This window comes from Pan troglodytes, chromosome 5 (genome assembly GCF_028858775.2).
Source record: "Pan troglodytes isolate AG18354 chromosome 5, NHGRI_mPanTro3-v2.0_pri, whole genome shotgun sequence".
Classification (NCBI taxonomy): domain Eukaryota; kingdom Metazoa; phylum Chordata; class Mammalia; order Primates; family Hominidae; genus Pan; species Pan troglodytes.
This window is the reverse complement of record NC_072403.2, coordinates 35,490,633-35,503,801: the sequence shown is the minus strand read 5'-3', so window position 1 is coordinate 35,503,801 and position 13,169 is coordinate 35,490,633. Positions and strand designations below refer to the sequence as shown.

The window sequence follows — 13,169 nt, the reverse complement described above, 5'->3', positions numbered from 1 at the left end:
CCTCCCTTGTCCAGATATGCTCTTGCCATTACTCCATCTGCGAGTCGCACCCTTCTATAGAAGTAAAAATTCCTTGCTAAGAAAATTAAATTTATGTCTGAGTGCTATTTCTTTGCGGCACCGTGGAATAAGCATTTGTTTCTAACACTTTTTTCACTCAATAGGTTCTAGCACATTCATCCGTATTGTTGTTTGCAGGTATGATCCTTCTATTTATGCTGCTTATGATATTCTACAATTTGGTTACCTATCTCCCTAATACTGATAGGCATTTGGTTGTCTTGGTTTGGTATGTCCATGTTAAATTTTGGTAGGTATTTTCAAACTGTTCTTCTTTGAGTGTAGACTTTTTTCCCAATCACCAATAAATGAGAATTCACAGTAGCTTTCTGACTGAGTTTGGTTGGCATTTTTGAAGCAATATTCTAGATCTCAAAGCAGTTTAGAAACTCTTTCATGGACGTTATTAAAGAGACTAGAAAGAGACATCTGTTCCAAGTAGGCTTCAATGGGGGCAGTGACAGGCCCAAGAGCATCCCGTCAGCCAGGGCCACATTGGGACACTCGTAGATAACTGCAACAATTGTTTTATAACTTGGCAAGATCTCCATACCATCATCTTTTTACTTTTGTCACTGGAAAGGGATCCTGATCCAGCCCCCAAGAGAGCATTATTGGATCTTGCACGAGAAAGAATTCAGGGTGAATCCATAGAGTAAACTGAAAGCAAGCGTATTAAGAAAGTAAAGGAAAAAAGGAATGGCTACTTTATAGGCAGAGCAGCCCTGAGGGCTGCTGGTTGACTATTTTTATGGTTATTTCTTGATTATATACTAAACAAGGGGTGGCTTATTCACGAGTTTTCCAGGAAAGAAGTGGGAAATTCCTGGAACTGAGGGTTCCTCCTCTTTTTAGACCATATAGAGTAACTTCTGCACATTGCCATGGCATCTGTAAACTGCCATGGCCCTGGTGGGAATATTTTTTAGCATGCTAATGTTTTATTTAGCATATAATGAGCAGTGAAAATGACCAGAGGTCACTTTCGTTGCCATCTTGGTTTTGGTGGGTTTTGGCTGGCTTCTTTACTGCTTCCTTTTATTTGCAAAGTCTTTATAACCTGTACTTTGTGCTGATCTCCTCTCTCATCCTGTGACTTAGAATGCCTAACTTCCTGGGAATGCAGCCTAGTAGATGTCAGCCTTATTTTACCCAACCCCTATTCAAGATGGAGTTGCTCTGGTTCAAACACCTCTGACACTTTAGTTGGTTTTCTGAATTTGTCAGAGGGGTAAATGATGTAGTTGGGATGTTTGTACTCTCCAGATCTCATGTTGAAATGTGACCCCCAGTGTTGGAAATAGGCCTACTGGGAGGTGTTTGGGTTGTGGTGGCAGATCCCTTATGAATGGCCTGGGGCTGTCATCATCGTAATGAATGAGTTCTCACTCCATTAGCTCACATGAGAGCTGGTTGTTTAAAAGAGCCTGGCATTTTTCCCACTGTCTCTTACCTCCCTCTCTTGCCGTGTGACACGCCTGCTCTCCTTCACCTTCCACCATGAGTAAAAGCTTCTTGAGGCCTCACCAGAAGCAGATGCTGGTGCCATACTTCTTGTATAGTTGGCAGAACTATGAATCAATTAAACTTTTTTTCCTTATAAATTACCTGGCCTCAAGTATTCCTTTATAGTATGCAAAGAGACTAATACAGCAAATGAAAAGAGATCTGTCTCTGAAAAAACTTATTGTGACATAGAGAGAGACAGAAAAAGTCAGATTGACACTGGGTAAGAAGCAAGGAGGTCAGGTCCCAAGAGGAAGTCCTGCCTGTGGTCAGCAAAGGGGCACCAAGGTGTCTGGGACAGTCCTGGCCCTAGCTTTGGGCAGGGAGGGAATTTCCCATAGGAAGGGAAGAGTAAAGAGAGAGAGAGAGGTCAGAGTCCAGGTTTGTTGTTCATATGTTTTCTTGAAAGGGCACTATTTCCCAGAATCCAGGTCATCTCTGGGTAGGGAATCCCCTGAATTAGTTTTTTCTGAGAGTATATTAGATTTGCCCTCACAGTAACCCCATGCTGGAAATACCCAACTCCAGTAGCACTTTTCTCCCTGCCTTTTCCCACTGAAATAACATAATAATATAGGAAGAATACAAGGACTATAGAAATACAGATTAGTGTTTGAACCCTTGCTTACCGGCTACTACTAATATGATTGTGGATGATGTAGCTTCTTACTTATTAACAAGGGTACTAATACAGGTGGTTCCTTACAATGATTCCATTTATGATTTTTTATTTAATAGTGATGCCAAAGCAATACATACTCAGTAGAAACCTACTTCAAGTTCCCATAAAATCAACTGCTTTTCACTTTCAGTACAGTATTTAATAACTTAAATGAGATATTTCACACTTCAGTAGTAAATACACTTTTTGTTAGATAATTTTGTCCAACTGTATGCTAATGTAAGTGTTCTGAGCATGTTTAAGGCAGGTTAGGTTAAGCTATGATGTTTGGTGGGTTAGGTGTATTAAATGCATTTCTGATTTTGGATATTTTCAGTGTACAATGGGTTTACAGGGATGTAACCCCATCATAAGTGAAGGAGCACCTGTACTTCATTAAAATGCTGAAACAGTAAATAAGGTAACATTTAATAATATGTTGTGCAGTTCTTGAAATTTAAGTACTCACTAAATATTACTTTTCCTTTTTTGTTATTTACTTACTTTTCATTCATTTTTTAATTCATTTGTGCATTTAGTAAACATTTATAAATTATTTCCTGTGCCTGACAGCATGCTGGAACAGTGCTAAAGATACAAGTTAATTAAGACACAATCACGACCCCCAAGATTCCTACTCTTTTCTAAAGATTACAGACAAGCAGACGATGCTATTGTTGAAGAAACATGCTCTGAGAGGCATTTGAAGGAAGTGTAGAGGATAGAAGATGGACACATAACCCAGGATGGGGAGGAAAAGAGTTAGGGAAGGCTTTTTGACGAAGATGCTGTTTACACCGTGTGTTCTTATAAATTCATGGTGGTGGGGATAGAGTTGGAGGAAAAGGCATGCTCAGTGGCATGGAGATGGCAGAGAGATTGGGGTGTTGTTCAAGGATATGCCGGGAATTCAAGGAACGAGAATTCCCATAGACACAGACACAGCTAGACATAGAGATCTGCAGCTTAGGTTGGGGCTGTGGGTATAGATCCAGGTGGCTTCAACAGACAAAGATCTTTCCTGAGAAAAGGGAAAAGTTTTCAACACAGAAAGACCATCCCATGTTTGGAATGAGGTTTGCAAATAGATTGCTTGAGGGGAGAAGTACGTGATCAGAAAGCATTCTTTGTCTATTAACTCCTGCCCAGCAAAAGTGAAACAAAATTCATGGGAGCATGCAAGAACAAAGGGCACAGCAAAGCTGGACAAACACAGCAATCCAGGCAGGGGATTTCCAGCTCAACTCTGGTATATAAGCTGCATGCAAAGTCCTTTTTCTGTCTCTGGTTTCTGGCCCCTTGTCTGCAGAGATGGCTCCCAATGCTTCCTGCCTCTGTGTAAGTTGGGATTTGATAAAGGGGATGGGGAAAGGAAAAGCACTTTCAAGAGTTGGGGAGAGATCTTAGAAACGGGGGCTGGGCAGTACTCAGGGCTCTGGGTGGCTGGGCAGGCATCCTTCAGGAGAAGAGGCTGGCATTGACATTTGCAGAATGGGAAGAGGGACTGTCTGAAGAGAAGCTGGTTATCTGGCTTCTGTGTTCTTTTTTAAATAAAACATTGGACTAGCTACTCTTAGGGATAAATGGTAGAAGAAAAAGTGGGGGTGAGCTTTGTGTTCCACAGGGCTGGTGAGATTTGAAATTATGGTAACATTTTTTAGGGTTCTTAAACTTAATCTTCCCTCTTCTCTCAAAGGAGAGCTTCACAAAACTCATTCATCTGAAGTTGTTAATGATCTAACACATTACATTATATAAGAAAATATGCACTACGGCGAGAACCTGGAATTAAGGCAATGCTTAACACAGATCTTCCAGTGAAGAAATGTCTGCAATATCTAGATTGGGAAAATATTTCTGAATGGAGTATGAGGGAGGTCTTCTCAGGCTTTCAAGTGGCCATTAGGGGTGAGTTTTCCCATCTTTTAGGATTTTCCAGCTATTGAAGTAAGACTTAGATATAGTCCCTACCTTCTGTGAGTGAGGCCCTAGTCTTATCAAAGGAGATCACATTCTATATTAGTGTTACCAGGGGGTCTTTGCTCCCAGAGCTCTCAAGATGGTGGTGGGCTGCTTCCAAAATGGCCGCGGGCCACTTCCAAGATGGTGGCAAGCCTCGTGTTCTCTGACCTGGGGTTTTTGGCCTCATGGATTCCAAGGAATGGAATCTTGGGCCATGTGGTGGTTGTTACAGCTCTATTAGAAGCCATGGGTCACGGAAGAGAACCGTGGACCCAGTGACTAGTGTTCAGCTCGATTAGGATGAACCCGGGCACTTAGCCGTGCAGAACAATGGTAAGCCTTTAGCCCAATCAGGAGTGGCAATGGGCGCCTCACTGGTTCAGAAGCACAGCGGACACCCTGCCGGATCCGGAGGGATGGAGGTCAGCCGCGGGTCTGCGACGGTGGCAAACGGCAGTGGTGGATGGCAAGCGAAAGCTCAGCTCGAGCCGTAAGAAACATGGACCAGAAGAGTGCAGTTGCAAGATTTAGTAGAGTGAAGACAGAGCTCCCATACAAAGGGAGGGGACCCAAAGAGGGTAGCGTTGCTGGCTCGAATGCCTGTGTTTATATCCTGATCATTGTCCCTCCCGCTGTGATCTCGGGCAATAGATGATTGGCTATATCTTTACCTCCTGTTTTTGCCTAATTAGCATTTTAGTGAGCTCTCTTTACTACCTGATTGGTCAGGTGTGAGCTAAGTTGCAAGCCCCGTGTTTAAAGGTGGATGCAGTCACCTCCCCAGCTAGGCTTAGGGATTCTTAGTCGGCCTAGGAAATCCAGCTAGTCCTGTCTCTCATTAGATAGAAATAAAAACACAAGAAATATAAATTAACAAGAAACACTGAACATAGTGTCACGGTAGTATGTGAGTTATTATTATAAAGCAGTGGGATATTTGACAAGAAACTAACAGTTCAGTGATTATGTGTCCTACCCAGGATTTCCTTCTGAAGTATTGACAGAGGGTATCCTATGGCTATGAGTATCTTCATGAGGCTGTCATATTTTCGAAATTCTCTTTGAGAGTTGTTTTTAGAGTCTGATGTACATCTTTTGAAGCCTCGTATTTACTTGTTGACATTTGACAAACTTTATCTGGATAGGAGAGGCAGGTAAATAAGGTGGAAAATCACTAATTACATTTTGAGATGGATAAAGGTATGTTTTTTACATCCATTGAAATGCACAGAAAAACGAAATGTAAAGATTGTCAACTAAAAAAAATCACACAATTCATAAATTTAGAAGGGGAGTTTATTTCTTATGAAAGGTTATAGTCTGCAAGGTAGCCATTCTGACAGGCTGGGAAGTTTTGCTTCTGATTGAAAACCAGAAGCAAGCACTTTGCAGGAGGAAAGGTGACACAGGAATTTATGCTGAAGGGGTTTGCTAAGTATACATATCCAATAGGTTATGTATGTATGTACATAACCAATAGGTATGTATCCAATAGCAGAGGCAATGAATATTCATGAAGGGGGTCCTAATGCATGCATATTGAATAAGCTTGCATGTTACATACCACCCATGGTCACTCTGAAGTGGAGACTTAACATTTAATTGCATTACAGTTAGGCTTTATACATGAAAAGGTGAAGCAGGGACACAAAGGCATTCAAATGCGCAGCTTCTGTAAACTAGCCAGAACCAGTCCATGGTCAGTGGTCTCTTATCAGGAGAAAATTACTGAAATCAGTCTTTTGTCGAGTTAAAACTGTAGTTATGGCTTGTGGAACACGGGGTCAGTTAGCCTGTGTTCCCCAACACAGGGTGAGCTGTAATTGTTTTAATATTGTTCCTGTCAAGGCCAGTGCTTGTTTAGCTGCTAGAGAAAAAAGAAAAAACTTTGTGGCAGAACATAGTTTATTCTTTAAGTGTAAGGGATGCATGACTTAACTCTTGCCTGTTATAGCCCTCGGTCTTGTTTATAATTTGCTATCTTATTGCCACAAAGAATCCATTCTCTCAGTCTTATAATCTCTAACTTTGCTGGTCAGTTGTGTCTAAACTGCAAAAGGGAGAAGATACAATGAGGCATATCCAACGTCCTGTTCCATCATGACTGAAATGTTTTGTTTATTTATATTTTTGAGACAGAGTCTCACTCTGTTGCCCTGGCTGGAGTGCAGTAGTGCCATCTCCACTCACTGCAACCTCTGCCTTCTGGATTCAAATGAGCCTCCTGGATTCAAATGATTCTCCTGCCTCAGCCTCCTGAGTAGCTGGGATTACAGGGACTCACCACCATGCCTGGCTAATTTTTGTATTTTTAGTAGAGACGGAGTTTCACCAAGTTGACCAGGCTGGTCTCGAACTCCCAGCCTCAATTGATCAGCCTGCCTCAGCTTCCCAAAGTTCTGGGATTACAGGTGTAAGCCACCACCCTTGGCCCAATGACTAAGTTTTTAAAGTTTCTCTAGGGTCCCCCTGAGCAAAAGAGCGTCCGTTCAGTTGGTTGGGGGCTCAGGATTTTATTTTCCATTCTCAAGATCGAAAAAAAGGTGTGATTATAAAGGAATGGGACAAATTATCTTATTTGTGTTGTAACTTGGTAATTCCAAAAAAGAAGTTCCAAGAAAGAGAGGGACACTGGCTACTGAATAGGAGCTAGAGGACCAGATAGATAGTGGAAGAGGGGGAGCCATTGTGGTGGGGAGTAGAAGTGTAAGGGAGGCAGGCATCCTAGGTAACTGTCTTGTGGCTTTCACTTCCCAGGTGCATGTCCGTTCCGAGGAATGGGATTTAATGACCTTTGATGCCAACCCAGATGACAGCGTGAAAAAAATCAAAGAACATGTCCGGTCTAAGACCAAGGTTCCTGTGCAGGACCAGGTTCTTTCGCTGGGCTCCAAGATCTTAAAGCCACGGAGAAGCCTCTCATCTTATGGCATTGACAAAGAGAAGACCATCCACCTTACCCTGAAAGTGGTGAAGCCCGGTGATGAGGAGCTGCCCTTGTTTCTTGTGGAGTCAGTTGATGAGGGAAAGAGGCACCTCCTCCAGGTGCGAAGGTCCAGCTCAGTGGCACAAGTGAAAGCAATGATCGAGACTAAGACGGGTATAATCCCTGAGACCCAGATTGTGACTTGCAATGGAAAGAGACTGGAAGATGGGAAGATGATGGCAGATTACGGCATCAGAAAGGGCAACTTACTCTTCCTGGCATCTTATTATATTGGAGGGTGACCACCCTGGGGATGGGGTGTTGGCAGGGGTCAATAAGCTTATTTCTTTTAATCTCTTACTCAACGAACACATCTTCTGATGATTTCCCAAAATTAATGAGAATGAGATGAGTAGAGTAAGATTTGGGTGGGATGGGTAGGATGAAGAATATTGCCCAACTCTATGTTTCTTTGATTCTAACACAGTTAATTAAGTGACATGATCTTTAATAATGTATTACTGAGACTAGTAAATAAATTTTTAAGGCAAAATAGAGCATTCAAAGCCAGCTTGGAATTTAATTCTGTCTTGATACCTTGTTATTTATGCAAAAACTCCTATCTCCTTTCCTTTACGACAAGAGAGTAAGTTTTATGTTGGGATCCATGTTCTACTGATTTCTGTATTTCTGTCTTTGTTAAGTCCAGTGCTTTATTTATATCACTCAATAATGGTTGAACCAGATTGAATTTCTACTTATAGAGCATAGTGAAATGATATTTTATAAAATGAATTAGTTGCTCTGACATGATCACAATCAAATTACTAAACATTTTAGAAACTAAATTAAACTCCTTCCCCCCTCTTCTCCTTTAAAGCTATTTGTATGAAATGAAGTCTGGCACCATGCCCCCTTTTATTCTCTATGTCCCACACCCAACTAAAATAGTTATTATTTCTGGGGATGATGGTGGGCAAGGAAAGGTATTTTCCACAGGGATCTAGCGATTCTGTTTAACTAGTGGGGATTCCTAGGGGTAGATGGACATTGGGAGCGAACAAACTTTCTAAAGCTGGGGGACTGTGGACCACCCTCTCTCCTACCTGCCTTAGGGTCTAGCAGGTCTTCTCCAGGATGAGGGCGCCAGTCTGGGTGAGGGTGGGTGAGGAGCTGGCTTCTGGGTTGACCTCAATATTCTGCTCAGGTTCTGCTGATTGAGCATTTTCCTCTCTTCTTTTTTTCATGAGGAGATCCCTGTTCCTGTCTTGAGAACTTGAGTCCCTTCCTCCATCTTCCTCCCTCCATTTACTCCTCTCTCTGACTGTCTCTCTTGCTCTCTCTCTCATGACTCACTACTGATCACCTGTGAGTTTTTTTCACGGGCTGAGACATGCCCGCCTTCTTCCACACTCATCCTAGTTCCTTGTTTCTTTAAAACTTGCTCAAGAACCAACTCCTGCAGGGGGGTTTCCAGTCTTAACCCCACTCAGCAAAATTCACCACCATTTATGGGCTTTCCTCATCACATTTATGGGTGAAATGCCCCGGGGAGGGCACTGGTCATCTGGCCAGGTCTGCACTAAGTTGGACTGATTTCTGAGAAGAGAGTCCATGGTCGCTTTTTCTGGATGTACCCTCTCCTGCAGGGTAGGGACTATGATTTTCTTGTCAACTTGAGACTTCTGATTGCAGAGACCAAGAGGTCTTCCATGGTCTTCCATCAGATAGGGAGGAAGCTAAAGGCGAGCATCACGTCCATCATTTTCCCTGCGCGTGGAGTTGTGAGGGGTAGGTTTTCCTTCCCTAAACCTGAGTATATAGAGGATTTAGGGATTTTCCCTCAAGAACTAAACATTTCCTCACGGGAGGAAAACATATCCCCCATTGGACTCCTTAGGACAAATCTTGCAGATTATCATACAAAAATGAACAGCCTGAAGTCTAAACTGACTCACTAATGGGTATTTCCATCCTTGGGTTCTGGCTTAATACTTTCTCCCCTCCCCAACTACTCACTGCCCAGCCTGGCCTCTCCCCAGACTCCGCAGCAGCCTCCTCGCTGCCCCCTTCACTTTCTTATTCCTGAGGGTGTAGATGAGCGGGTTGAGAGCAGGTGTGACCACGGTGTAGAAGAGCGATACGAACTTGCCCCGTGCCTGGTTGTAGCGCTGCGCGGGCTGCAGGTAGGTATAGATGGCCGAGCCGTAGAACAGGCAGACGGCTGTCAGGTGGGACCCACACGTGCCCACCGCCCTCCTCCGGCCTCCGCTGAACCGCATGCAACAGACAGCTCGGGCCACGGCACCGTAGGAGGCCAGGATGACGGCAAACGGCAGCAGCAGGATGACCACGCGGGCGGCGAACATCTGGTTCTCGGTAGTGTCTCCGTCGCCTCCGCAGGCCAGCTTGAGCAACGCCGGCAGCTCACAGATGAAGTGGTCCAGCAGGCGGGGCGCGCACAGCGGCCGCTCAGCCAGGAGCGCGGTTTGCGCAACCGAGTTGGTGAGGCCGCTTAGCCAGGAGGCGCTGGCCAGCGTGCGACATAGGCGCGGGGAGACGAGCCCCGCGTAGCGCAGCGGGCGGCACACTGCGGCCGCGCGGTCCAGAGCCATCACCGCCAGGAGGACGCACTCGGCCGAACCCAGAGCCAGCGATGCGCACAGCTGGGCCGTGCAGTGGCTGCGCGGCAGCCAGAGCGCTGATCCGCGCAGGTTGGACAGCAGCGGCGGCACCACGCTAGTGGTGAAGCCCGCGTCTACCAAGGCCAGGTGGCAGAGGAAGTAGTACATGGGCGTGTGCAGGCGCGGGTCGCGCACCGCCAGCAGCACCAGCGCCGAGTTGCCAGTCAAGGAGGTAGCACAGGAGGACAAGGGCGAAGAGGACCGGCTGCAGGTAAGGCCAGTCGGAGAAACCCAGCAGGAGAAAGCGCTCCTCTGCGCTGTAGTTGGCCTAAAGGAGGAAAACTCCCAGAATGTTTGGAAGGTCGAAATAAAAAAGGGTGACTACCCCTTATAAGCAAAGGGAAAACCTTGGAGTGTGGGGCTGGGCTGGGAGAAGGAATGGAATCATATACAAGGTCAGTTTGTGGATTGTAATCCCATTTACAGATGAGATTACTTAAAAATAAACTCCCTAAGAATAAGAGCAACACTCCAAGCTTGGCCTGGCCAACACTCGGTAGGCAGAATGATCACCTCCGTTGTTTCAGGTACTCTGTGTTTATTTATGCAACAGTTCATGTAAAATGGAGACGAGGCCAGAAGAATCCTTGAGCAGACAGAGCCAGTTGGGCCTCCTAAGTGACCTTAACCTTGCTTGATTTGCAAGCATGTCTGAAACTTTATTTGTGGTATTTCTTGTAAATGCCTATGTTAAAGAAACACAGAACTTAAGCTCAACCAATCAGAAGCAGCCAACAAAAACGTAATTAGTAACTAGGACTTCCTCATGGGATAGACCAAATAAGGCAACTGTATAACTGTGTAACTGTATAACTGTAACCAATGAAACATTATCTTTGCTTTTATCTATTTGTCCTAAAAAGCCTCCTCCTCATGTTCTCTCTGGGGAGCTCCCTAGCCACTTCTGGCTTGGAGCTGCCCAATTCATGGATCACTGCTCAAATAAACTCTTAAATATTTTATTGGGCCTTAGTTTACTTTCTAACACAACCCATTATACGGCTGATTACTGATTTTTAATTTGTTGTGAATAGAGACTACTCCCAACGTCCATGCCCCTCCCACTGAGGGGAGATCAGCACACGTATACTAGCCTTTAAATCAGGAATCAGTTGGGTAGAAAAAAAGAACACTTTCCGGTAGACTAGAATATCAGGACGTCTTGGTTTTACCTACATAGCTCCCTTTAGCCAGTTATATGATATGGGGAAATCTTCATTTCCCTCTGTCTCAATTTTTTCATATGTAAATCTTGGAGTTTGAACTAGATGACATCTAAGTTTCCTGTCCCAAATCCTTGGCTTTACTATCAAATATTAATCCAAAAATAAAATAAAAAGAGAACCCCAGGGAACAAAAGGAACCTCATTCTCCAAGGGTCTTGTTGAACCAAGTGTCTTAATGGTACAGAAACATATGGGTTATGTAATGGATGAAAGTTTATGTGATGGACAGAAATCTTTCTGCTGCATGACTCCTGACATAAATTATTATATAGATAACTTATTTTTCACATAATATTCACTGCTGTAAATTACAAAATCACAATAACCTAATTTTTCATTTTTCAGAGGGAAAAAACACTGCTCCCTACCAAAACATCCTGTTTGATTTTATGTTTCACTCATTTTATCCTCACTGGGCAGAACAAGCATTAATGTCATAATTAAGAACCAGGGCTCAGCAGCCAGACTGCCTGGGTTTGAGTCCTGGCTCTGCCATTTTCTAGCTGAAAAAACTTGGGTATGTTACTTAGCCTCTCTCTGCCTCAGTTTCCTCATATGAAAATAGAAATATGTTAAGTGGGCTAAATATGAAAAGCTGTTAGAACAAGGCCTGGCACATAGCAGTTGTTAACTATTGTCATCCTTTAATAAATGCTAACTATCGTCATATCTGTTTCCCAAATTAAGAAACAGGTTTTTAAGGGGTTCTTATGCTAGGCAGTGATACAACTGCTATGAACATTTACATCTCTTTTCATTTATTAACTCTAATCTTAACTCACTTGAAAATTAGGCAATAGCCTTATTTTATAGAGTATGTTAGGAGAGTAACTGAAGTTAAATTACTTGCCCAAGGCCACATCATTTGTAAATGCTTAATAGGTTTTCCACTTATATTTGACTAACTTCGAGGTCCTTCCTGTTTGATCAACCAGGATCCACTGTGCTAGAGACTGTGGAGTATGAAAGGACATGCAAAGTCTTACCTATATTTATAGATCATTTTATAATTTGGGGTCATATCAGAGATGAATAAAGTAGGAGAGGTGACATTCAGGCTTACAGACCAATGGTGGCTAGAGATGTTGAGTTACAAAAGGTCAAATTCTTTAATGCGGTGATTACACGGACACACAACAGTTTAGCCAGGCAAGCTCTAAACCATTCCTCTTCAAGTATGCCACACCATGAAAACAGGCACACAATCATAAAACTGCACAGATAACATTCTTGTTACATGTATGCACAAATTCCCCAAAACATAGGCATGTGTGCACCTGTACATATAAACCCATCATCTCCCTCACACATCTAGAAGACAAATCTGTTGTGAAATATATAATATAAAGTGTCATCAAACTTCACTTGGTATTTCAGAATGTGGCTCTCGGCACAAGACCATTTTGTTGTAGGGCACTGTAATACCTAACTTACCTTCATGACTAATCTTTGGCACTAATGTTTACACCTTGAGTTTCCAGATGATAGGTTGGTCTCTTGCTCCTGCTCTGGATTCTCTGGATTTGAAATGGAGTTGGGAGTATTTAATAAAAGATGCAATTGCATAGCTGTGTTGATTTCTGGAATGGGTGCCTGAGATCAGAGCCAGGTATTTCAGGAAGAAGACAAGTGGTGGGTGTCATTGTGCTTGTAAACAGAGGAATAAAAAGAATGGGTAAGAAAGAACCTACATTTGTGAAATTTCAGGATCTAGGCAGAGGTGGTGATGTCTGTTCCTGGAGAACCTTGTAATGGGGTACAGACCAGACAAGGACCTGGGCCTTGTGCTGGTAGCAAATCAGCATTAGCTGGTGGTGGTAGCAAATATCCCTCCTGGATCTAAAGGACACAGTTAGAGAGAAGGAGGAAGCATGCTGATGAGTGATCTCACTAGAGAAAAAACAGGGGACTCAACGTTCCCTGTTATTTAGAAGAGAGGATGGAGCTCTGGGGAATAGATGTCCCACTCCTATCATTAGTACTTTGCATGAAGGTGTCCGGAGAGGAGTCCCCAAGAGTGGGGAAGAGGAAATTCTGGAGGGAAAGTCCCTTTAGGGTAGTGTGTCTCTGGCAGCGTATGAAGGCCAAAGGCAGCGTAATTCCCTCTCATTAACATTTCTACTATTCAATTGGAACTGGTTTAG

General features: G+C 43.6%; 2 protein-coding genes across 3 annotated transcripts; one reads left to right on the top strand and one right to left on the bottom strand.

Moving 5' to 3' along the window:
* The first annotated feature begins 3,465 nt into the window (after positions 1-3,465).
* UBD (ubiquitin D) lies at positions 3,466-7,672 on the top strand. 2 transcript variants are annotated; one of them, XM_009450776.4, is made up of 3 exons: positions 3,508-3,565; positions 3,924-4,135; positions 6,947-7,672. In XM_009450776.4, the coding sequence occupies exon 3, from the start codon at positions 6,977-6,979 to the stop codon at positions 7,415-7,417; it is 441 nt and encodes a 146-aa protein (XP_009449051.1). In that variant the 5' UTR covers positions 3,508-3,565; positions 3,924-4,135; positions 6,947-6,976; the 3' UTR covers positions 7,418-7,672. The 2 variants fall into 2 exon arrangements, with proteins under 2 accessions (XP_527322.2, XP_009449051.1); XM_527322.7 differs by lacking the exon at positions 3,924-4,135 and having other exon boundaries at positions 3,466-3,565.
* A 1,368-nt stretch (positions 7,673-9,040) lies between these two features.
* On the bottom strand, positions 9,041-12,465 carry LOC471943 (putative olfactory receptor 2I1). The gene is given in 3 exon segments (XM_009450787.4): positions 9,041-9,968; positions 9,970-10,067; positions 12,460-12,465. Coding segments are annotated over 3 exon segments (942 nt in total). The 3' UTR covers positions 9,041-9,130.
* Between the last annotated feature and the right edge of the window lie 704 nt (positions 12,466-13,169).

Bases quoted from the DNA above. Each gene is read 5' to 3' on its own strand.
- UBD (XM_527322.7), top strand. From the start codon at position 3,539: ATGGCTCCCAATGCTTCCTGCCTCTGT. The intron at 3,566-6,946 runs GTAAGTTGGGAT...TTCACTTCCCAG, and splicing joins CCAATGCTTCCTGCCTCTGT to GTGCATGTCCGTTCCGAGGA.